Source organism: Orcinus orca, chromosome 7 (genome assembly GCF_937001465.1).
Source record: "Orcinus orca chromosome 7, mOrcOrc1.1, whole genome shotgun sequence".
Taxonomy (NCBI): Eukaryota; Metazoa; Chordata; class Mammalia; order Artiodactyla; family Delphinidae; genus Orcinus; species Orcinus orca.
Genome location: NC_064565.1, coordinates 109880684 through 109907784, shown reverse-complemented (window position 1 = coordinate 109907784; position 27101 = coordinate 109880684). Strand labels below are relative to the sequence as shown.

Sequence of the window (27101 nt, the reverse complement as noted above, 5' to 3'; positions counted from 1 at the left end):
AGATGGAGACTATCACTTGGAGGAAAGTTAACGTCCCTAAATTTTCCATTAAAACCATGTATTAGTTGAAACTGAGTTAGATTGACCTGAATCCTAGCACTGCCTCTTTGAGGCTGTGAAACCTGGGGCCAGTTATCCCGTCTTTTTGAGCCCCTGTTTCCTTGTCCACAATTTGGGAGTATAGCAGTGCTCTTAGCACTATTATATTTAACCATATGTTTGTTATATATATATATATCATTTAACCATACATATTTATTATATTTAACTATTATTGTTGTCAGTACAGAAGGAAATAACCCAGGAAAGTGCTTAGCTTTCATTTATTCATTCTTTTTTTTTAATTAGAGTATAATTGCTTTACAATGTTGCATTAGTTTCTGCTGTACAATGAAATGAATCAGCTATATGTATACATGTGTACCCTCCTTTTTGGACCTCCCTCCCACCCACCCCATCCCACTCATTTAAGTGGTCACAGAGCACCAAGCTGAGCTCCCTGTGCTTTATAGCATGTTCCCACTAGCTATCTATTTTACACATGGTAGTGTAATATGTCAATCCTAACCTCTCAGTTCGTCCTACCCTCCCCTTCCCCTCCGTGTCCACAGGTCCATTCTCTACGTCTACGTCTGTAGCTCAGTGAACAATGGGTTCCTCTTCCCACAGAGGAAGGGATACCCCATATGCTGTTGCCACTGTCCTTGGGGCAAATCCTGTGCCAACTTTAGAATAACTCTTTCAACAAGGCCATGATTTAGGTGACCTGAACGTCCTCCCTTCTCCTCCTGTACCCACTGGGAAGCTTCAAGAAACAATTGTCTGTGTTACTTTCTCCCTGAAACATGGTGACCAGCCCTCAGCTCCCAAATGCCCTCCCACACTCTAGCTAGCACTTGCATTTGTACCCCGCATTGAAAGCCGCTTTGTTGAGTGGCAGTCCACAATGAAACTCAAAAGACTTTTCAGATTCATTTTTCTTAAAGAAACATTCAAAATGCTATTTAAAAAAAAATAAAGATACCTGATTCCGTAAAGCATCTTTAGGAATTAAATGTTATTTTAGACTCATGGAAACCTGCTATCTAAAATGTAATAGCGGGTATATTATACAGCACTTAAAAGAAACAAGCTATTCATGAAAAGATAGGAAGGAAAATTAAATGCATATTAGTAAATGAAATAAACCAATCTGAAAAGCCTGTATTCTAGAAAAAGCAAAACTATGGATACAGTAAAAAAGATCAGTGGTTGCCAGGAGTTTGGCAAGGGTGCAGATGGTAGTCGAAGGGATGAATCGGTGGAGCACAGAGGATTTTTTGGCCAGTGAAACCAGTACAACACCGTAATGATGGATATATGCCATTATACATGTCTAAACCCATAGAATGTACAGCAGCAAGAATGAACCCTAAGGTAACTGTGGACTCTGGGTGATTCTGATGTGTTATTATGGGTTTTTCAATTGTAACAAATGTACCACTCTTGCGGGAGGAGCTCATAATAGAGAAATCTACACACGTGTGGAGGCAGGGGATATATGAGAAATCTCTGTATATTGTCTCAATTTTAACCTAAAACTGCTCTTAAAAAAATGAAGTCTTAAAAAAGAAAATAAATAAAAAGTAATAGTGGCCCTCATTTTCTCTTCACTAGGTTATGAAAATATAAATGTCTCAGACAATGCTTTGGAAAATAAAAAGCCAAAGGAAGCCACTCAGGAGGAATGGAATTACAAAAAGGAAAAGTTACTTTATGCTTTGGAAGATCAATATGTTAGCAAATATCATACACCATTGATTAAAACAGAAGGATCTCTGGGAAACGTGGCAGAAGATACAAGTTTGCAGAGTCTAGATCCCTCAACCAAGCCATCAGAGTGGAAAGGTGAAGTTGTGGGGAATGATAAGCCATCCACAAATGATTATTATTCAGAAAATTTTAAAGGTCAAGAGGGAGAATCACAGGCACTATGTATTCCAGGCAATGCTTATTTCTCGAGGATGGTTAAGAGAGATGGACCTTCTGCATGTGGTACTTTCTCTGAGCATGACAGCAGTTTAGACCCAGGAGACCATGAAGACGGGACAAACTCTATTCTTCCCATAAAAGATGGAGAAGCCACAACCGGCGAGTATGCTACGAATTTAGCAGAATCTGTGCTGCAAGATGCTTTTATTCGATTATCTCAGTCTCAGCCTGCGCTACCCCAGGACTCTGCAGTCAGTGTTTCTCTAGGAAGGGCACTGCTCCCCAGTGGTTGCTCCACAGAAGATATCGTGGTCCCTCGGTCATGGAATGAACTCTCCAAAATTGTCATTGTTCAGAGTTCAGAAGGCAGCGTTGCTGGCCCTGAGCCAGGTATCTCCTCAGGGCCCAAGACACAAGTCTCACTTGAAACTTCAGGCATCCTCTCTGGAGAGAACTCCAGCAAACACCCCCAGAGTGCTCTAGAAGTAGCATTAGCTTGTGCAGCCACTGTGATTGGAACCATCTCCAGTCCACAGGCCACAGAAAGATTCAAAATGGAGCAAGAATCCCTGGTTTCAAACCATCCACTGGGAGGAAATGAACCAGTGCAAACTCAGTCATCTCAAGTATTCAAGGAACACTCCATCAGCAAATATTCCTTTCCATCTGCTCTGTGTGGCATGACTCAGGTGGTAAGCGCTGTTGCTGTCTGTGGCCTGGGTGAAGCAGGAGAGGCGAAGTGCCCTATGGCTTCAAGTGGCTTCTTGTCTGCAGCTGAGGTGTCTGCAGCAGTCCCCCCACTTTGTGGTTCAGTGACCGGGAAGAGCATGGAGCTGGGGAATGAAGCCATTGCAGAGGCATTGCTCAAGGAGGCCACTCTGGTCTTAACAAGACCTGATGCCTACAGCAGCATTGGAGACCTCATGCAATCAATGCATAGGAGAATCACAGAAACTGTTTCAAAGCCTCAGACCTCGTGCTCAGAAAATGTCCTTGGGAATGAACTGGCACAGACCCTGTCTAATGTTATCCTGAAGCATTCCATTGATGAAGTTCACCAGAAGAATAAAATAATCGACCCCAGCAATGGCAGGCACTCATCTGAAACCCTGGACGCCTTAATGGAAAGTACAAATCAGCTGCTCTTCAATGTAATATGCGTCACTTTCAAGAAGATGAGCCGCCTTGTACAGCTTGGTGAATGTCCCACCATCCTTTCTAAGGAGACCGTCAGAGGGAGGGAAACCGAACTAGACTCTCAGCCAACTGATCAGGCCACTTGTCAAGCATGGACAAAGGCCACTGACTACGCCAGCAGCCATCCACCTAGCAACCTGCAGAGCACCAGTCTTGTTATCAATGATCTTGTAGATGATGAGCGTCCAAAGCAAGAAAGCAAGAGCCCAGAGAAGCCAGGCCTCTTCCAGAACCCCACACTGCAACCTGAATTGTCCTGTATTCCCAGAGAGTCTGTTAAAACATCCCCCAAGGAGATATATCTGAAGGGAGTGGTGGAAGAGGATACAAAAATCCCTCATCAACAATCCAGTCACAATGAGAATGAATGCAGAGCCCCTTCAGAGGGAGAAATGACACCGAGCGTCAGCAAGTACATCAGTTCCCAGGACGTTGAGGACAGCATCAATCCAAATGCTCCAGAAAAGTACAGTTGTGCCTCACCTCTAAACAATGAAGTTCAAGGTAACCTGTCTTTGTTAGGGAACGATTTGCTGCTTCCTGCTCAATCCCTGCTACCGGCAAAACACCCAGACATATACTGCATTGCAGACTTTGCAGAAGAATTAGCAGAGACCATTGTTTCCATGGCAACTGAAATAGCAGCGATTTGCCTTGACAACTCCAATGGAAAACAACCCTGGTTCTGTGCATGGAAAAGAGGGAATGAGTTTCTGGTTACCCCCAACGTACCCTGCCGATCCTTGAAGAGGAAGAAAGAGAGCCAGGCCGGTGGGGCCACTGTGAGGAAACACAAGCCACCACGACTCAGCGAGATCAAGAGGAAAACAGATGAGTACCCGGAACTTAAAGAGAAGCTGATGAACAGGGTTGTGGACGAGTCGATGAACCTTGAGGACATCCCAGATTCTGTAAACACTTTTGCAGATGAAGTGGCAGCCAAGATCGTGAACCTCACAGAGTTCTGTATGGTGGACGGTGTCTGGCAAGCCCAGAGCTATCCTCGGAGTCGGTTACTCAGTGGAGACAGGGGGAACCGGCTGAAGGCCTCCAGCTGTGAGAGCATTCCAGAGGAGGACTCTAACGCCGGGGCGTATGTGAATAGCCTGGGTTTAATGAGTACCCTAAGCCAGCCAGTTAGCAGGGCCAGCTCCGTCTCCAAGCAGTCGAGCTGTGAGAGCATCACCGATGAGTTTTCCAGGTTCATGGTGAACCAGATGGAAAATGAAGGAAGAGGGTTTGAGTTACTGCTGGATTACTACGCAGGCAAGAATGCCAGCAGTATTCTGAACTCAGCTATGCAACAGGCCTGCCGGAAAAATGACCACCTCAGTGTGAGGCCAAGCTGTCCCTCAAAGCAGTCCAGCACCGAGAGCATCACCGAGGAGTTCTACAGGTACATGTTGAGGGACATTGAACGAGAGAACAAAGACGGTGCCTCCTCCGGACGAAGCAGCCAGGACTGGACGACTGGCTTGCTGTCGCCTTCTCTGCGATCCCCGGTGTGTTACAGACAGTCATCCATGCCCAACAGCAGATCCCTGGGCGCCAGGCTGACGGTGAACGTGCCCATCAAAGCCAACTCCTTAGATGGCTTTGCTCAAAACAGCCAGCAAGATTTCCTCAGCGTACAGCAGGTCAGTAGCTCTTCCTCATCGGGTCTCTGCAAATCTGACTCTTGCTTGTATCGGAGAGGTGGGGCCGACCAGATCACAGACATGTTAATTCACGAGACGTGGGCAAACTCAATCGAAGCCCTCATGCGGAAGAACAAAATTATAGTGGACGACGCCCGGGCAGCTGATGCTGAGCCTGCTTCCGGTGGCTCTTCCTTGCAGGTGGAGAAGTGTACAAGCAGATTGGCTTCGAGTAGAGTGCAAAGTGGGCCAGCTCTGCTTGTTCAGGAACCTGTTGATTACCCGAGGAAAAACTCCATTACTGAAAGCAAACATCCCCCACTGTCGTCTCCAAGCAAAGCTGCGCCGCTTGCAAATCACAACAGTTTAGATTCTAGAAAGGAAACTTCCTCGTGCCAGGATGCTGTCCTTCTAAGCCACACCAGGCGATCACTTTGCTCAAGGGAAGTGCCTTTAATTCAGATTGAAATAGATCAGAGAGAAGAATGTGTTGGAGAACCTGAACACGTCCTTTCCAAACGCAGCCCCCTAGAGGAAGCAGAAGAGTGTTTGAAAGAAGAAAAGGTCCCACATGTGGCGAGGGGTGGAGACACTACTGTGAATTCCTGCCAAAACCCTAGGTGAGTCAATGACCTCTTAGACGAGGTAGGGTGCATGGGACTGGAGTTTGCATCTTAATTAGTATTTATTCTAAATCTTAGGGGCTTACTGACACAAGAACTGAATTTCTGAGATAGTAATTGACCTCCCTGGGTTACTATGCACTTATAATAGAAAGATGTAAGGTTTTTTAAATAATCTCTAAAACAAATTTGATTTATGTATATAACAGAAGAAATGAGGTATCATTCTCCCCATTACAGTTAATCTCCCATAGAATGCTACTTTCTGAAATTAATTCATGGCAGTTTTCAAGCAAAATAAGAAAATTACATCAACTTGTCCATTTAAAAACAGTTAAATTGTAAATAAATTTTAATATTGGAATCTGACATTAAATATTTTGGTATCATTTTTCTCCAGGGTCTCTCAAGTTTTTCTTTTTTGTCTTATTCTAAAGGTCTTTGCAAGGACACCATGTCCCAGAGTGCTGGCCCTTTAGATGCATGGTATACCATGGTAGCATAAGTGCAAAACAACATCATCAGCCTTAGAAATTTGAGAGCTGAATCTTTTTCCAAAAGATAAGGACTAAGTATTGAATATATTTTTCTTTGTGGAGCAATATAAAGAATTGTTATGAAACATGATCTCCACTAAATAACCTTGAAACCATCACTCTAAGCCATTTTGCTGATCTCTGCCTCAGTTTACTCACCTGTTGGGGGGAATAATAGTAATAATTACATCATAAGAAGATTCTTAAGGTTTAAATAAAGAAATGTACACAAGCCCTTACCTCAGTGCCTAGGCCATTATAAACACTCAATAAATGTTTACTTTATGGTTGTTGTTGTTTGGGGTTAAGGTATATGGTTGCCTTTATTCCAGGAGATCTTTTTCCCAAGAGAAACCTGTTATGAACGGCGTGAGAATTTTATTAAAACTACAGAATTCTCAGGATTTGCAAAAGGGGAAATTAGTTATATTTAGATCACATTTTCTAAGCTCAGAGTTGTTATCAGGGGATTTGACATGTCAAAATAGCTAAACATGGAACTCAATTCCCTGTGAAAGACTTCCTACCCTCTTATACACAAGAGAGAGGGAAATGATACAGGCACTCTTGATTGTTTGGAAGTGGGGAGGTGTCACGTCCTGAAGATATTTTTAGGCTATTCTCTGAGGGACATTTTCATAATTCTTACTAAAAACTTCATAAAATCTCAACATGATGAAATAAAAATCACATTCTTACTTTTTTACTTTCTTGTTATTTGAAACAGAATTCAGAATTCATCATGGCAGGCCCAAATAAAAATACCTATTGTATTTTAGGCTCGCACATTTGTCCAGGTACCAAATTATATCAATTATAAAGAGCTTAAGGGTGATTTAGGATAACCCAGTTCTTGATTTGGGGGAAAATATTATCCTACTGGTGAGCAGCGATGTGTTCTTAACTCAGCCACCTTCTCTGAGATTTTTGAAAAGCAATTACCTAACTTTTTGGTAATTTGAGACCACAAGGTAATAAACACCAAACTGAGAATTTTGAGCATTCACATGTTGCACTCACAGACCTAACATAAATTTTTTAGAAATATATTTTATGTCGTGTATTCATTTATATTTGCTTCAAGAAAAATAATTATTCATCCAACAAATATTTGCATGCTCACCTGTGATACACACTGCCCTTGGGGCTGCAAGCACAGAAGAAAATAGAGATTTAGTGTCTGTTTCCATGGCTTCTGCACACCAGTGCGAGAGACAGACAAGATGCATGGAAAAACCCTTTGGAAAAAGTGTGTGATGTAGAGTGTGATGAGAGGAGAATAAAAAGAGGAATGTGGTAGAGAGTTACCTTTTGGGGGAAGTGGCCACTTAAGACAGGATGTTGGCATTTGAGACGAGACCTAAAGGAAGAGACAAAGGGTGCCAACGAAATGAAGAATTGAACTGAAGGACTTGTATCTCTAGCATTGTGGTGTTCTAGCTAGAAACTAGTCCACCCACCAGAAAAAGGACATGGTAAGAAAACATATCTTTCTGAGCAGAGCTCAGAGTAGAAGAGAAATTCCCCTGAGCATTTATAAACACAGCTTGCCTTAATGCATGTTTGGGGTTCTAATTTGCACCATCTGCGTGATGTAGGAAACCACAAACTGGTAAATTACCTTAAAGCAATCTTAGGTTAACAACACTGTGAAACCTTGGCAGAGGCAAAAATAAATCTCTTGATATTTAATCCCAAGTCTCAAAGGATTTCGATAGATAATGCCTGTCAAATATAGGCTCAGAACTTCAAATGTCAAGATACACAGGAATCAAGGCACTATAAGAAAGACTCACAAATATCAAAGTAGAATTATCGCTAGCAAAGATTGCAGACGTGGGGATGCTCAGATACAGAATATAACATATTTTAAATATTTGAAAAATTAAGGTATACAAAACAGGAGTGGGAAAAACTGCAATCAAAATAGAATGAGGTAGAGTTGGGCTTCCCTGGTGGCGCAGTGGTTGAGAGTCCGCCTGCCGATGCAGGGGACACGGCTTTGTGCCCCGGTCCGGGAAGATCCCACATGCCGAGGAGCGGCTGGGCCCGTGAGCCATGGCCGCTGAGCCTCCGCGTCCGGAGCCTGTGCTCCACAACGGGAGAGGCCACAACAGTGAGAGGCCCGTGTATCGCCAAAAAAAAAAAAAAAAATAGAATGAGGTAGAGTTAAAAGTCAGTTAATTACTACAAGAGATAAGTATAGTCATTGAAATTAAATATTGCTAGATATAAACATAATTATTTAACATTAGATTATTGGAATCAAAACTTTAATGGCATATCTGCAGAGAAAACTATAACAAAAGATAAATGTGAAAGGACTACTGTTTCCACCCATGATGGAGTAATTGAAGCTGAACTTGTTCTCCCTCTGTAAATAACTAGAAAAGTGGACAAAATATATGAAACAACTGTTGTCAGACATTTCACAACAAGCAGCATTCTGAGATAAGGAAAACAAACATGGTGAGCTTTAAAAATAGTCCAACTTTCTGCCTGGATTCCCTTTTTTTTTTTTTTTTTTGCGGTACGCGGGCCTCTCACGGTTGTGGCCTCTCCTGTTGCGGAGCACAGGCTCCGGACGCGCAGGCTCAGCGGCCATGGCTCACGGGCCCAGCCGCTCCGCGGCATGTGGGATCTTCCCGGACCCCGGCACGAACCCGCATCCCCTGTATCGGCAGGCGGACTCTCAACCACTGCGCCACCAGGGAAGCCCCTGAATTCCCTTTTCAGACAGAAGTACAAAGAGGACAAATCTGAGCAGAACTCAGTGGTCACTCAGCTGAAGATTGAGAGATTGGAGGGCGCTATCAGAGAAAGAACTCCAGAAGTCTGTAGAGGGCTCCCCTCGAGTCTGTTACTGAACCCTAAGCCATGCATGTATAGTTGAAACCCCATGAAGCTAGAAAGCTGTAAGCTAACAATGCCACAGGCTCACACAGGACTAGGAAAAGTTTAGTTCCAACCAGCCACAGTGGAGAAACCATGTTAAACATATGCAGGATTTAGCAGAGACCCTGAAAGAAATCATACCGTAGAATTAGGGCTAAACTATCCCTGAAAAATAAAAACTGATCTAAGCTTGCCCTAACAAGAGAAACATTGAAAAATCAGGCTGAACTGAAGCTAATTTAACCTAGAATGAGTCCAATAGTCTTTAAAGAAAGACAACAAAATTCAGCACTCAACAATATAAATTTTCAGCTTAACGTCCAATTAAGCTGAAAGATTTTACACATTCAAAGAAGCAGAAAAATGTCACCCGTAACTGAGACAATAATTATTCAATATAAATATACCTAGAAATTACAGAGATGACAAAATTAACCAACAAAGACTTTAAATAACTATTATAAATATGCTTCAAAATTTAAAGTACACGTGATTATGAAAGTTGATGAAAATGATAAACTTATAAATCAGGAAGTACAGTGAACTCTAAGCAGAACAGACAAAAAGAAAACCACATCAGTGTACATCACAATCAAACTATTAAAAACCAGTGATAAAGGAATAGTCTTAAAAGCAGCCTAAGGAAGAAGAAACCTTACATACTGGAGAACAAAAATAAAAGTTGCAGCTTTCTACCGCAAAAAATATAAACTAAAAGACAAACAATGACATCTTTACTGTGCTGAAGGAAAAATAAAACTCCCAACCTAGTGCTTTTTACCTAGTAAAAAATAAAGGTTATTCATGAATAGGAAGACTCAATATTGTCAAGATGCCAATTCTTTCTAATCTGATCTATAGATTCAATGCAGTCCCATTCAAAATCCCAGCAACTTATTTTGTGGATGTTGATAAAATGATTCTAAAGTTTATGCAGAGAGGCAGAAGATCCAGCATAACCAGAATATTAAAGGAGAAAGACAAAATCAGGCTGACACTACCTGACATCAAGACTTACTACAAAGCTTACAGTAATCAAGACTGTGATACTGGTAAAAGGGTAAATAAATAGGTCAGTGGAACAGAATACAGAGCTCAGAGATAGACCCACACAAATATAGCCAACTGATCTTTGGTAAAAGATCAAAGGCAATACAACAGAAAATAGATAATTTTTTCAACAAACAGTGCTGGAACAACTGGACATCCACACACAAAGAATGAATCTAGACACAACTCTAACACCATTAGCAAAAATTAACTCAAAATAGATCATAGACCTACATGTAAAAGGCAAAACTATACAACTCCTAGAAAGGAACGTAAGAGAAAATTTAGGTTACCCTGCTTTTGGCAATGACTTTTTAGATACAACACCAAAGATATGACCTATAGAAATAATTGATAAACTGGACTTCATTAAAATTAGAAACTTCTTGTCGGTGAAAGACACTGTCAAGGAGACCAGAAGACAAGCTGTGGACTGGGAGAAAATGTTCCCCAAGACCATCTCTGACAAAGGACTGTCATCCAAAATTTACAGTGGCAAAAGACTTGAACAGAATCCCCATCAAAGAAGATATACAGATGGCAAATAAGCATATGAAAAGATGCTCAATATCATATGTCATTAGGCAATTGCAAATTAAAACAAAAATAAGATACAACTACACATCTATGAGAATGGTCAAAATCCAAAACGCTGACAGCACAAAATGCTTGTGAGTATGTGAAGTAACAGGGACTCACAGTCATTGCTGGTGGGAATGCAAAAATGGTACCGCTACTGTGGATTACAGCCTGGCTCTTTCTTACAAAAATAAACATACTCTTACTATATGATCCAGCAATCATGATTCTTGGTATTTACCCAAATGAGTTGAAAACATATGCCCACACAAAACACCTGCACACAAGATTTCATAGCAGGTTTATTCATAATTGCCAAAACTTGGGAACAACCAAGACCTCCTTGAGTAGTTCAATAGATGAATAAGCTCTGGAACATCCAGACAGTGGAATGTTATCCAGCACTAAAAATAAATAAGCTATTAAGCCATGAAAAGACATAGGGGAAACTTAAATACACATTATTAAGTGAAGGAATCCAATCTGAAAAAGCTACATACTATATGATTCCAACTATATGACGTTCTGGGAAAAGGCAAAACTGTGGAGCCAGTGAAAAGATCAGTGGCTGCAAGGGGTTTAGGAGGGAGGAAAGGATGAATAGGTAGAGGACAGAGGATTTTTAAGGCAGTGAGTCTATTCTGTATGATACTATAATGGTGGATACGTGTCATTATACATTTGTCCAAATCCATAAAATGTACAACACCAAAGTGAATCCTAATGTAAATGGTGGACTTCGGGTGAAAATGGTGCATTGATTTCGGTTTATTAGTTGTGACAAATGCACCTGGTACAGGATGTTGATAGTGGGGGAGGCTATTATGTACACGTGTGGGCAGGGGACATGGAAACTCTCTGTTCTTTCCGCTCAACTTTACTGTTAACCTAAAACTGCTTGAAAAAAAATAAAGCCTATTTTAAAAAATAAAGCTAACTAGTAATTTTTATACAACAGAATTTTAGAGAATATGCCAATAGGAGATTTGCACAATAAGAAGTGTTAGCGGAAGTTCTTAGGCTGAAGGAAAATAATGCTGATTGGAACTTGGATGTACACAAAGAAACAAAGAATCCCACAAATAGTAAATACAAAATATTTTGTTAATTTTAAAATTTCTTTAAGAGATAATTATTTAAAACAAAAAATATTGCTTTGTGACATGTGGGACTGAAATACATGTCAATTATGGCACAAATGATAGGAAGAGGAAATGGAAGTGTAAAAGTCTTCCTTTCTAAGTGAATTTGTATAATGTAATCTGAAAATTGACTGTAACAAATTGACGATGCATACTGTAAACCCTGAGATAACTACTAAAAAAGTAAAACAAAAAGCCAATAAGTCAATACTGGAGATAAAATGGAATGGTAGAAATTACTTAGTTAATCCAGAGAAATGCAGGAAAAGAGGGAAAAAGTAACAAAGAATAAATGGTACCAATAGATAATAATTTAAACCCAGGCATATTGATAATTACATTAATTTTTTTAATGATCAAAACACTCCAATAAGAAGCAGAGATTGTCAGGCTGAATAAAAAGGCAAAACCCTACCATAAACCATCTATAAGAAATGTGTTTCCAATATAAAATAACCGATAGGTTAAAAGTAAATGAAAGGAAAAAGAAATATCATAAGAATGATGGAGTAGCTATATTAATATCAGATAGAATCAACTTCAGGATAAGGAATTTTGTCAGGGGAATTTTATCAGGAGTAAAGAGGGATATTTTATAATGATAGAGGGGCCAATTCATCACGAACACATGGAAAATGTATGTATGTAATCACCTAAATAATAGAACTCCAAACTACATGAAACAAAATCTGATCAAGCTGGAAGGAGAAATAGACAAATCCACAGTTACAGTTGGAAATTTCACACTCTTCTCTCAGTAACTGATAGAATAGTAGACAGAAAGTCAATAAGGATATACTACAAGACTTGAGTAACATTCTCAATCAACTTGACCTAATTAACATGTATTAAGGACGCCACCAAATGGCAAAATACACATTTTTTTCAAGTACACTTGAAACATTCACCAAGATGGACCATTAGGCCATAAAACAAGTCTTAATAAATTTAAAAAGAATTAAACTCATATAGAATATGTTGTCTGACCACATGGAATTAAAATAAAAATCAATAACAAAAAGATGCCTGGGAAATCCACACCCCAAAAAAATTTGAAAATATTTCTAAATTATAAGTTGGTCAAAGAATGTCACAAGGGAAATTAAATTTTTAATTGAATGAAAAGGAAAACATACCATATAAAAACGTATGTATACACCTAAAGTGCTTAGGAAAGAAATTTTTCTTTATTTTTTATTATTTTTTATTTGTTTAACATCTTTATTGGTGTATCATTGCTTTACAATGGATGCGTTAGTTTCTGCTGTACAACAAAGTGAATCAGCTATATGTATACATATATCCCCATATCCCCTCCCTCTTGCATCTCCCTCCCACCCTCCTTCTGGGTGGTCACAAAGCACTGAGCTGATCTCCCTGTGCTATGTGGCTGCTTCCCACTAGCTATCTATTTTACATTTGGTAGTATACATAAGCCTATGCCACTCTCTCACTTCGTCCCAGCTTACCCTTCCCCCTCCCCGTGTCCTCAAGTCCATTTTCTATGTCTGTGTCTTTATTCCTGTCCTGTCTCTACATTCTTCAGAACTTTTTTTTTTAGATTCCATATATATGTGTTAGCATACGGTATTTGTTTTTCTATTTCTGACTAACTTCACTCTGTATGACAGACTCTAGGTCCATCCACCTCACTACAAATAACTCAATTTCGTTGATTTTTATGGCTGAGTAATATTCCACTCTATATATGTGCCACATCTTCTTTATCCATTCATCTGTTGATGGACAGATGCTTCCATGTCCTGGCTATTGTAAATAGTGCTGCAATGAACATTGTGGTACGTGACTATCTTTGAATTATGGTTTTCTCAGGGTATATGCCCAGTAGTGGGATTGCTGGGTCATATGGTAGTTCTATTTGTAGTTTTTTAAGGAATCTCCAAACTGTTCTCCATAGTGGCTGTATCGATTTACATTCCCACCAACAGTGCAAGAGGGTTCCCTTTTCTCCACACCCTCTCCAGCATTTATTGTTTGTCGATTTTTTGATGATGACCATTCTGACTGGTGTGAGGTGACACCTCACTGTAGTTTTGATTTGCATTTCTCTGATGATTAGTGATGTTGAGCATTCCTTCATGTGCATGTTTGCAATCTTATATCTTCTTTGGAGAAATGTCTATTTAGTTCTTCTGCCCATTTTTGGATTGGGTTGTTTGTATTTTTGATATTGAGCTGCATGAGCTGCTTGTAAATTCTGATTACTCCTTTGTCAGTTGCTTCATTTGCAAGTATTTTCTCCCATTCTGAGGGTTGTCTTTTTGTCTTGTTTATGGTTTCCTTTGCTGTGCAAAAGCTTTTTAAGTTTCATCAGGTCCCATTTGTTTATTTTTATTTTTATTTCCATTGTTCTAGGAGGTGGGTCAAAAGGATCTTGCTGTGATTTATGTCATAGAGTGTTCTGCCTATGTTCTCCTCTAAGAGTTTGATAGTGTCTGGCCTTACATTAAGTCTTTAATCCATTTTGAGTTTATCTTTGTGTATGGTGTTAGGGAGTGTTCTGATTTCATTCTTTTACAGTTTTCCCATCACCACTTATTGAAGAGGTTATCTTTTCTCCATTGTATATTCTTGCCTCCTTTATCAAAGATAAGGTGACCATATGTGTGTGGGTTTATCTCTGGGCATTCTATCCTGTTCCATTGACCTATACTTCTGTTTTTGTGCCAGCACTCTACTGTCTTGATTACTGCAGCTTTGTAGTATAGTTGAAGTCAGGGAGCCTGATTCCTCCACTCCATTTTTCTTTCTCAAGATTGCTTTGGCTATTTGGGGTCTTTTGTGTTTCCATACAAATTGTGAATTTTTTTGTTCTAGTTCTGTGAAAAATGCCATTGATAGTTTGATAGGGATTGCATTGAATCTGTTGATTGCTTTGGGTAGTATAGTCATTTTCACAATGTTGATTCTTCCAATCCAAGAACATGGTATATCTCTCCATCTGTTTGTACCACCTTTAATTTCTTTCATCAGTGTCTATAGTTTTCTGCATACAGGTCTTCTGTCTCCTTAGGTAGGTTTTTTTCTTAGGTATTTTATTCTTTTTGTTACAATGGTAAATGGGAGTGTTTCCTTAATTTGTCTTTCAGATTTTTCATCATTAGTGTATAGGAATGCAAGAGATTTCTGTGCATTAAGTTTGTATCCTGCTACTTTAACAAGTTCATTGATTGGCTCTACTAGTTTTCTGGTAGCATCTTTAGGATTCTCTATGTATAGCATCATGTCATCTGCAAATAGGGACAGGTTTACTTCTTCTTTTCTGATTTGGATTCCTTTTATTTCTTTTTCTTCTCTAATTGCTGTGGCTATAACTTCCAAAACTGTGTTGAATAATAGTGGTGAAAGTAGACAACCTTGTCTTGTTCCTGATCTTAGTGGAAATGTTTTCAGTTTTTCACCATTGAGAACAATGTTGGCTGTGGGTTTTTCATATATGGCCTTTATTTTGTTGAGGTAGGTTCCCTCTATGCCTGCTTTCTGCAGGGTTTTTATCATAATCGGTGTTGAATTTTGTCGAAAGCTTTTTCTGCATCTATTGAGATGATCATATGGTTTTTCTCCTTCAATTTGTTAATATGGTTTATCACACTGATTGATTTTCGTATATTGAAGAATCCTTGCATTCCTGTGATAAAAACCACTTGATCATGGTGTATGATCCTTTTAATGTGCTGTTGGATTCTGTTTGCTAGGATTTTGGTGAGGATTTTTGCATCTATGTTCATCAGTGATATTGGCCTGTAGTTTTCTTTGTGACATCTTTGTCTGGTTTTGGATTCAGGGTGATGGTGGCCTCATAGAATGAGTTTGGGAGTGTTCCTCCCTCTGCTACATTTTGGAAGAATTTGAGAAGGATAGGTATTAGCTCTTCTCTAAATGTTTGATAGAATTCGCCTGTGAAGCCATCTGGTCCTGGGCTTTTGTTTGTTGGAAGATTTTTAATCACAGTCTCAAATTCAGTGCTTGTGAGTAGTCTGTTTTTATTTTCTATTTCCTCCTGGTTCAGTCTGGGAAAAATGAACAAACCTATAAATTTCTCTCAAAAGAAAATGGAAACTAGTGTTTTAGATATAATCACTATTCATTCTGAATCCCTAGTTATGTGACATGGGATATGAGATTTACTGTAAATAGAGTGGGAAATTGAGACAAAATAAAATATACTGACAGATTCATTTCTAAGCTGGATGTTTAATGTCAATCACTGAGATTTAACTTCGATTTAGTAAGAAATATCCTATAATGAATTTTTTTAATAACATAAGGTCCTAATTCAGTAAGGAATTAGTCCAGGAAATTATTTTTTAACCAAGTAAACAAATTCTTTAGGAGCCCTCCCCTTTGTGCTGAGTACTTGCCTCATTTCCACTTTGGGGAATATGTATATTGTTTCTATTTGTCATCAGTGAACTAACTTATCTTTCATTTGAATTTAGTTAAATTCAGTGAATATTCCTTTGGCTACATCCATTCTTCTCCTTTCTATCTGCTCAATTTAGAAAAATCTCAACATTTTTGAAAGAAAAATCAAGCTCATTAAGGATCTCTTTTCACCAAATGTTAGCAACAGATCACACTAGAAACAGCCACACCTCAAAACCGCACCTGTACAGATACTTTGAGAAGGAATCTTAGGGACAATATTTGGTGTGCTATTACCTATGTAATTCATTCACATATCAAGGGGATATTTAATCACACCAAAAAAATTATACATTTGAAACTCTACACTCTATACTAGAACTCATTTTAGCAAATATTGTAAAAAGTACAACCATTTTTGGAGAAAGGATAACAGCACTAAGATTGAGGAAAATTATGTAGATCTTTCTGTAACCGATCAAGTGTTTTGCATAAAAGTGATCAAGTGTCTTAAGTTGTATTTCCTGGGAACAGACCTTGAGAAGGAGAGTTCAGGCAAATATATATAATTTGTTAAGGAGTGTTTGCCAGAGAAAAGTGTACATACATGGGTAAGAAGGAAGGAAAGACAAGAGTGGACAGAGGGAGATGGTCCCCCCCAAATATGTTTGTACCTGAGGGCACAGCGCATCCTATAGGAAACCCTGAAGCTGGGATGGTCTGTCATGTTTAGTGCAAATTGAGGCAAGGGTGGACTTTTATATCTCTGTGTCAGCTGGTCATTGGGGTGCTCACTGGGATAGGGTATAACCCTGGCAAGGCAATTCCCAATCTGAGGACAGCTCTCAGTGTGGACTGGCAGCTGCCCTTACTCTCTACAGCCAGTGCACAAGGGCCAAGAAAAGCATTCCAGTCTCCACTCACCGAGTTACCATATTTTTCATTGTCAACTGAGAAATACACTCTTGCTTTTTGTTTGCAAACATTAATGTCCTTCTCTTTGTGCTATTAGTTTTTTGATGAGACTATGGAGAAAAGTCTCCATGAATCTGTTCACATTTCTGTACATTTGGCTTTCTGAGCAAAGAGCACTGGCACCTGGACTGAAGGTTGATCAAATACTAACCCTGAAGATAGAGGCTTCTAAAGAGATACAGTGATCCATTTCCCTGGAGCTGTCTAATTATATTCCAGGGTAGTGATATCTCCTCCTCTCCACAGAAAAGATTTGAATGTGTTTCTAATCTAGAGCAAAGTGCTCTCTCCTCCATCATGTCTCTCTCTCTCCCTGGAGAAAAAGAGAGGCAGATGTGTCCAGGCATGATAATTTTGAGGTTCCTCTCCTGTGGTGCAAACCTCACTACAGGTGCAGTGTGCAGTAGGGAATTGGGGCACAGAGAATGAATGCAAGCTGCTCTGTGAGAAAAGAAGTGGTCTGATCTCTAATCCAGAGCACTTGTGTGTGTGTGTGTGTGTGTGTGTGTGTGTGTGTGTGTGTGTGTCACTGTGCCAGGCAAACAAATGGAAAGTCAAGCTTATTAAAAACCTGCTTTCACCAAGTGTTAGCAGTAGAGTGTGATAGAAACTGCCACACCTCAATACCGTAGTTATTCAGAATGCCGTTAGCTTGTAAGAAAGATCTTTCTCATATCTTTCCACATGAGACTTAACAGGTAGGGCTATCTAAATTTGAATATGGTTGTACTTATGAAGCTAGGCAATTTTAACAATAACATATTCATCTAAAAAATATTTAATGTGTTCACAGCTCTACTCCAAATACATAAAAAAGTAAAAAAGCTCTTAATAATGTATGGTATATACACTAGACTGCAAACTAGGAAGCACTATGTGCTACCAAAAAGAAAGACAGACTAATTGCTTTGATCATTCAAGAGAGAGATGGCCCTAGTGAGAGAGATTAAGGACGACTTCAGGGAGGTGAGAGCATCTTGGCTAAGGAATAGTAAGAAACAAGGATCAGGAAAGAATGTTATTAGACATATGATTCTTAATGAATTATATAATTTACTAATAAAGAATAATATATACTTACATACCAAGCACTAAGATAAATGCATTAAATGATTTTATTTTCTAGCTTATTTCTTCCAAAAACCATTATGAGGTTAGTATTCTTATTTTTCTTGGAAAGTTTTATTAACTTGTCCAAGTTGAATAGACGACACGTGGTAGAAGTGGAAGCTACAGCACTGGACTGCAGGAACAGTGCTCAAAGCACCCTGGTCTCCAGCATTTGGTCAGAGGAAGCAACGGGGCAAAGGTCAAGAGGCAGGAAATGTATGGCACATCTGAGGAGAAGCAGAGAGTCTGCTTTTACTCAGTAATGAACTAGAGTCAGACGGATAAAACTGGATAGGCAAGGCAAGACCGTGAAGGAAAGAGTTTAGCTTTAGGAAGCTCTTGAAGGTTTTTGACAAGAAAGGCCAAAGATATGCCTTGAGAACGTTAATTAACATTAACCTGGCATATGTGTGAAGAAGGTTTTGAAAGAGGAAGAATAGTCATGGCTGAACTGTTAGGAGGCTGACACAATATAGTCCAGGCAAGAAGTCAAGGTTCAGTGCCCAGGAGTCTCAAAACTTGAGATCCGATGTCTGGTACCAACTTTTGTTGTAACTTCAGGTAAATCATTCCACCTCACTGGGCTTTGGCATCCTAATCTACAGGAAATCTGTGAGGTTCCTTCCAAATCGAAATTCTAGAAATTTAGAAAGACCTCAATTAACATAACTACCTGAGCACAGAGACAGAGATAAGTATGTGAGAGAAACTTTAGAGATGGGACTGAAAACATAGCAAATGATTGAATGTAAAGGTCAAGGAGAAATCAGAAGTTTTCTGCAAGATTTTAAGCCCGGACACTCAGAAAAGTCAATGAAATAAGAAATACAGGAAGAGGATGGGAGGGCAATTAGAATTTGTTTTACATAGGTCGATTCTGAGATGTTAGTGAGACAGATTGGAGATGTTCTGAAGACCAACTGAGGAAAAGAGCCCCAGAATCAGGAAGAGGGGCCCTGCCTGGAGCTCAGATTTGGAAGCTATTTTCACAGGCAGAATAGATGAGACTGCGTAGGGACAGACTGGAAAGGAGGGCAGTGAATCAATCCGAGCTGGCTATACTATGTTTAAAGGACAAAGAGAGAACCAGGTTCCAGGCATGGAGTGTCCAGAAAGGCAGAAATTCATGGGAAGCCAACGAGGAAAGGTTTCAAAGAAAAAAGCTTGTCAGATCAAAGGTTAAATGCTTGATATAAAAAGGTGCTCATCCAGAAAAGTGATGCTGATATAAATCAGAGGTTTCAGAGGGAGAGGATGGGGTAAAAAAAAAAAAAAAAAAAAAAAAGGCAGCTGCAAGTGCAAAATACGTATAGAGGCATTTACAGGCAAAATGGTTTGGTAACCCACTAGAACTGGGCTGGGTGTTGTTCTCCCAACATGGTCCACATACAACTTGCATTAGAATCACCCGGGGTGGTTGTTTAAAATGCAGGTTTCTGGGCCTTCCTGCAGAACCCCTGAATCGTAATCTCAGGGGAAGGATGCTCTGGGTATATTTATTTTAAACACCACTGCCCTTCAATAATTCTTATGTATGCAGGCCAGGTTGCTTCAACATGTTTTTTAAATGAATGGAGGGAGTCAGTAGAAAGAGATCAAATGAAGAAATAAGAAAGCTGATAGAGAGTAATCCTGAAAAGGCAAAGTGGGACCTAGGGCATCGGCAGAGGATTAGCCTAAAAGAAAGTTTCCATCTATGTCCTAGGACATCCTGCTGACTATGGCAGAGATCCATGCTCAACAGAGCATGCAGTGAGGTTCCCCTGAAAAGGTCAGTCTTGTGCCTGCACTCTTAGTAATATCTTACCGTCTACAGTGACAGCCCTGATGCCAGAGATGTACCAGAGGCTGAAGTCTCAACAGAAGGCAGAGCCCCCGATGAGTTCTCCAGCCCTCCCGGCAGCAGTGGAGAGAGCACGGACAGCTGGTCCCAGCTCGCCAATGAGGAAGAAAACCCAGATGACACCAGCAGCTTCCTGCAGCTCAGTGAGCGATCCATGAGGTACCTGCTCTTTAAATGACTTACCAGGGAAACAGGTCTCAACACAGATTCCAGAAATGCATTTTAAGCATTCTCTGCAAAGGGTCCCTAATAGCCGAAAAAGGAAAGACTGCCCATCATAATTTGTGCTGAGAGCTATCTTAATATCCAGTTATGGTTTCAATTAGCTTGGCCAAGGTTGAGAGTCATCTGTGTTCCCTTCTCTGCAAGCTCCAGCTAGTGCATTCAATGATGACAACTGTGAGTTTTTAAAGAAGAGCTGCTATTACACCTGGTGTGTTTGATACTTTCTTTCTGGTTCATTTGTATTTCAGATGCAAGACAGGCTGGGTTTACATGAGGCGTTTCCATACTGTGTTGTGTTGTTTGGCCTGACTGTTCCTCCCCTCTGTATTGTTGCTCTAGAAAAGCTAGAGAGGTGCTAAAGAGAGATCAGATTTGGGAGGACCTGAGCCAATCAGGAGACATAAACTAAAAACTAGTCCTTTGTGAGGTGAGAATGAAAAGAATCTTCATGTTTCTACCCAAAATCTTATTTGATACTGGGCCAACAAGTCCACAGACTTTCCAGAAAGGCCAGTTGGAAAGTGGGCTTCCGATGCATCTGGCTGTATGGCTCCTTGAAAATTTTACTTCTGACAGTTCAGTCTGTTTAGACTTAGGAAAATTTCACAATGTTAAGCGATTTATCTAAAATTTCAAAAACTGGTGGGAAATGTTATCCTATAGAGATAGAAAGCAAAGAGAATTTGCATCTCTGGACTTAGCATAAGTTTATACAGTTAATTACCTCCAGAGCAATGTTTGAGTCATCAGATTTCAATCAGTGAAGACATTCAGTACCCCACACGAAAACCAAGACAGGAATTTGAAATGAGGGGATTTAGTTGCTTATTCATGGAACTCCTGACGGAAGACTGTCCCATTACACGATATCCCAGCACTCACTCTTTGAAAACCTTACTTGAAGAGATGTCATTGGAAAATAAAGAAGGTATGAGGAAATATAGTGAGTTTGGTGAAATTGGATGCATTCCATTTTGCAAGGACCTAAAAATGGGCTTAACTCTTCTGTGTTTCAGTAAACAAATTCCAGGCTAGTAACTAGACCATATGTTGATTGTGCATCCTACAAAAATGTTGCAATATGTGATCCCTCCTTCTCTACAACACACAAAGCATCAGGTGTTGCTACTTCTCAAAGATTTTAAGATAGAGTTATAAAACTCTGGCATTGCCCAACTTTGTACTTGTAAATTCTGCAGTCCCTCAGGAAAAAAAATGAGACAAATGCATGTCCTATGGAATATCCCTGACAAAAATCCCCTGAATGGCAAAGGAAAAAGAGAACATGCATCGCTGGTTTCTGTCAAAAGCCAAGAAGCAGGCAGATAAGCATTCCCGTGTCTTCCCCCTCAGCCAGCGTTCTCAGAAGTATCTTAGTCTCTGGAGGTATACTCAAGGCGTCTCTTGCTGATGGATAGACATGCTTACGTCACTAGGATGGGGAAGAAAGGAGTCATGCTGATTGTCACCCACTAGGTGTGGTCCACCAGGTACGACCACTGCAGAAATTACGAAACATTGATGATGATGATGATGATGATGATGATTGGCTTGAGCCAAAAATGTCTTTTGTTGTGTTTTCCCCTGATTTGGTCAGAAATAAAGATCAATTCAGGAGTCCTAGACACTAAGCAGTATTCTTCTGGGGACCAAAGGAAGAACCTCTTAGAATGGTGGAGCAGCAGTGTCAGCAGTGTGGCCAGGTGGTGGACACTGGCATTAATATGTAAACTTTTGCTTTGTCAGCAATGGCAACAGTAGTGCCACTAGCAGTCTTGGCATTATGGACCTGGACATTTATCAGGAAAGCATGCCATCTTCTCCCATGATTAAGTAAGTAGCCACTGAGATGCAGTGATTGTGAGACCACTACTCCGATTCCATCTGGCCATCCATTTTGATCATTCAAGTTGTTCCCGACCACTGGTTTCATCATGTCTGTCCTGCTGAGGTTCCCAGACATGTATGGTTTCATGTCACTGGAGTAAGAACTCAGGCCTGCAGTAGCCTCACCCTTCCCACCACCTGCCTTCTGGATTTCAATTCTGCCCCCTATAATATAATCATTTATATATATATATATATATATATATATATATATATATATAAACATATATATAATATAATATAATCGTTTTGGATAAAGCTTATCCATGTAATCAGACATATATGTCATTTTACCTAGTTGGTCACAGAGAAACAAAAATCCATTTAAATTGTACTATGCCAACCAGCAAAGACTATTGTTCAATAGAATATAGTGTGAATGGCTTTTCCTTTACTTGTAGACACCTGGGATTATTGCCACTAATGAGTCTAATACCAAATGGCACCGTGGTGGAACGTGTCATTTTTATATATGCTCCCCACAGTATGAGGACCTTCTAAAAGACCAAGGGAAAAAAGTACAATATGCGTGTCATAAAATATGGTGCATAAAGGGAAGGCAACATGAGGTCAGGACTATATCTAGAGTTTGTGATTGTCCTGGAAAATTAAATGAATTGAAACCTATTTTTGACCATTATGACTTATTATTTGGAGATTTCTGAAACTTCAGAAAAATGAAAATGAAGTATAGGACTAAAGTTGCTCCCTGATCTATTTTTTCAATTATTATCTATAGCTAAATCATTTTTATTTCACCATTTAATCAGGTATCCTGCCTGCGGGAATATTTCTCAGTGATTAAAGGTTGCAGTGCATTCTTTATTGTTCCACACAGCCATCATTCACAGGTAGAGATGAACATAAACATTATCTTGGGTTTGATTTGTTTTTTAAAGGAGGCAAAACAAACAAAAACACGTTGGGGTAAATTTATTTTTCTCCTACAGGAAACATTTGTTTAGGTATTTTGTCCATCTTTCTCCCCAGTATGAGCCTAGGACCCCACAGACTACAGATAGAGAAAACCAAGACCACCTCTACCCATATCAGCATACTGCAGCTCCATAGTAGTAGAAATTGTACCTACCATATGTCATTTCACTTATGTCACTTGGATAGAGATCTAGCAGAAAATCTAGACCCTTGGGAAATTGGCCATTCTTCTACAAATAATTAGGTGTTCATGAAAGAACAATTACACTTTCTCTCGACATCAGGAATACAATGGGATTAGCCAGATCTTAGCAGTAACAGAGAATATAAGGGAGAATCCTCTCACATAGAGACACATTTTTAAGAGCACCTGCAGTTTAATTTCTAGACCAGACAAAAATACAGAACAACCGTGGGCTTCCCAAGATGGTCACTTCCTTTCAGCTGTTGGGTCATATACTCTTATTTTAAAAGCATTAACTGAGTCCTCCCACTATTTACAAATCTCCCTAATAAGTACTCACTATGTGAAAGCACTTCAGATGTTGAACATGACTATATTTAATGAAATCCTCACTTCCATTATGAGTATCTAGTTCTAACCCACCCCCAGCCTACTACATCTTCCCAGTAAAAAGAAAGAAAAAGAAAATTTTCAACTAATTGAGATATTTTGTCGCCCTTCTTAAGTTCTAAAGTTTGTGATTGTCTTTTCCCTTATTTCAGGTCAAATAACCAAGTATAGGTAGAAAAATATTTTCCTAAATGAAAATGCAAGTTTATGTTGCTATCATAGTATAGAAAAATATCATTGTCTCAAGATGGAAATATATGGTTCTGTAAATGACAAGCAAATACAGAAGAAGGATAAGTCCTCAAATCTGATCTAGATACCTACAAAATCCTTCCTTGACTGTTCAAACCTGTGAAGGTTTATGGAAAGGAGGTCAAGAAGAAGAAAAGATTGCATCTCTCAGAGTCTCCCACACCAATTATCCCAACTAAAACCATGCAGTTTATCTAGCCTTTATTTTAGGGGTAGTGTTATTCATTGCAGACCCAGTAGTCCTACGTAATAGCCACGTTGGTATTTCCCTAGTATTTGTTTAGTTTATTCCACAAAAACAATAAATATATGAAACTTCAGAAGCTTTTAGATCAATAAGACCCATCACCTCATCTAGCACTTACAGCTTGCTCTTCCTAAACATTACCAACCATATATTGTTGTTTTCTCCCAAAGTGAATTAGTAGAAGAAAACGAGATTCTTAAAGGACAGTCAGAAAACATAGAGGGTAAGCCACGTTCCCATAATTTTGAGACACAATTTGCCTGTGATCTTCGTATGGAAAGTATAGTAAGGCAGTTGTGTCTGTATTCAGAACGTGCCTCTGGAATGCCAGTGGGAAAGGCCAGCCGCCAGGGGAGCCTGCTGGTGATCAACTTTGACCTGGAGCCAGAATGTCCTGACACTGAGCTTCGAGCCACTCTGCAGTGGATAGCTGCCTCTGAACTCGGGATCCCCACTATCTACTTTAAGAAATCTCAAGAAAACAGAATCGAAAAGGTACCGTGTTCCCTGTTTGTATACCATAAGGCTTTGTGTTTTATCCCTGCTTAAAACTCAGTAAATGCCCAGTTAACCCATTTAAATTTTTTCCTTGACTTTTCACCTTAAAATTGTGATTAGAACTTTGAAACCTTCCACCTGCATAAATATAATCATGATAATTCTTTGACCGTCAGTTTGTCTTAGCTAGTTGGTGATGATGAGAAAGTAAATTGAGGAGACAGGATAGTTTTCTAAGAGTCTTATTTTTGTGTGTGTTTCCTCACTCTGGAACCAACCTCTTCATAACATTCATTTAAATAAAAAGTAGAGAAGGAAAGGCAAAAAGGATTCTTCAGTTAATTTTGAGTCAATCAAAAGGGAGGCTATCTGGTGAACCTAATCTAATTGAATGAACCCATCAAAAGCAGAGAGTTTTCTCTGGCTAGTGGCAGAAGTAAGAGAGACTGACAGCATGAGAGCATGAAGGGACCGCATGACAAGAAATTGGGCAGCTTCTAGAAGCTGAGAGTGGACCTCAGCCAATAATCAGCAATGTGAGGCCACCCTGATAATTAAACTACGGCATGGCGTCAAAGAGAAGGCATTTTTAATTCCCTATGGGACAGATTTGCATTGGATGGGCTTTCTCATTATTTTCTCCACCTAGAAATATAAAGCTAAGAAATAGATCCCTAGCCAACATCTAAATTAATAGCAACTCTAACTCCCTTTCTCTAAGACCAGCCACTTACTGTTGTAGAATCTCAGTTATTAAGATTAAAGCAAGAATCCATCTACCAATGTCTTCAAGCTCAATTTTCCATAATTTAAAAGTATGTTTTTAAAAAATTCAAATTAATAATAATGTTGCTATATTGGTTTTCTATTTCTGTGTAACAAACTGTCACAAATTTACTAACTTAAAACAACAATACCCAGCTCTGTTGTCAGAAGTTTGGATGAATTCCATGCTCTCTACTGAGGGACTTACAAGGCAGAAATCAACATGTCAGCCTGGCTGGGCACTTATCTGGAAACTGTAGAGAGAAATGAGCTTCCCAGCTTGTTAGGGTTGCTGTCCTAACTGACTTCCTTGTGGTTGTAGGACTAAAGTCCCCATTTCCTTGCTGACTATTGGCTGAGGTCCACTCTTAGCTTCTAGAAGCTGCCCAATTTCTTGTCACACAGTCCCTTCATGCTCTCATGCTGTCAGTCTCTCTTACTTCTTCTGCCACTAGCCAGAGAAAACTCTCTGCTTTTAATGGGTTCATTGGATTAGATTAGGTTCACCAGATAGCCTCCCTTTTGATTGACTCAAATTTAACTGAAGAGTCCCTTTTGCCATTTAAGATAACATAATAAGGGCATAATTATCTCATTCTATTCATGGTACTGAGGATTAGGGCAGAAAATCTTGGAAACTGCTTCAGGATACTGCCTATCTCTGCCACCGTGCCTTTTTTAATGTCTTATAGTCACTTCCACATACTCATTATACTTGTTTGTCAACAATGCTGTGAAAAGAGCAGAATGGATATTATTGTCCCTTTTTTACTGATGAGCAACTCAGTACTCAAAAGCTAGTCCATGAGAGAGTCCTCAGATAGTGATATTTGAGCTTAGTGGTAGAACCCCACTTTCTCCACAGATACCTGTCAGTAGTGCGTCTCTCTCAAGTTAGATTGCCTTTGAGTTACAATCTAGATTTTTAAAATGTGTAACTGCATTTTAACCCTCACTGCCAGAATCCTACAGCCTGAAATTAAAGGTCCTCTACCCTTTTGCTCAGGCACATGGTAATTAGATCAGCGTACCTATGTCTGCATCCCCAGCCAATGGGATTGGCTACTGAAAAAAATCGAGAAGGAGACCTAGTTTATTTTCCATGCCCTCTTCCACTTCAGCCTCTCTCTCTAGCCAGTAATTCCTATTTCTCTTCAGGCCTAGAACTGCCTACAGCTCTATGCTCTCTGAATCTAGATACGATCCTATGCTTGGCATACCTTTATTTGCAAGGTGATGAGTGGTTTGCTATTTAATAAATTCTCCTTCCACCTTACCATCCAGCCTGCCTAGTGCAAAGGGTGCAGTGAAAGAGCACTTCACTTTTGACCCCTCCCTCCTGCCATACACAATCCCAAGACCCCCTGCCATGGGGAGGAGAACAAGAACATTCTCAGCCAGAGTACATTCTCAGTTTCCTGGAAAAATGAAAGGCAGTTTGGTTTCCAAATGTATCTCAAGCCTCTCCCTGAATAAAAGCATTACCTGGTGCATTTTCAGATGGTCTCTTAATGGAGTAGATTTTTATACAATCCACCATTTTGAAGAAACAACGTAACACTCTATGTGAATATATGTCTCATAAATTCCCCTTAGATGAAAGGACAAGGAATATGTCATTGACACCTTAATTATGTACATGACGCTTTGACACAATATTTATTTATCCCCACTGATTTTCAGTTCTCGAAGAGGATGCCTGTCTTTGCTCATAACTATTTTTCTGAGAATATAAATGTTCCACTAGTGTCATCAAGATAAACATTAATGATG

The 27101-nt window shown here is 39.6% G+C and overlaps 1 protein-coding gene across 3 annotated transcripts in view; it reads left to right on the top strand.

Moving 5' to 3' along the window:
• Positions 1–27101, top strand: part of SPHKAP (SPHK1 interactor, AKAP domain containing) — a 129653-nt gene that overhangs the window by 94317 nt on the left and 8235 nt on the right. The window contains exons 7-11 of one of the 3 annotated variants that reach the window (XM_033426064.2): positions 1657–5425; positions 19918–20103; positions 21916–22002; positions 24236–24288; positions 24376–24560. In XM_033426064.2, coding sequence (XP_033281955.1) covers positions 1657–5425; positions 19918–20103; positions 21916–22002; positions 24236–24288; positions 24376–24560 — 4280 coding nt within the window. The other 2 variants (XM_012532950.3, XM_049712514.1) reach the window with 2 other exon arrangements.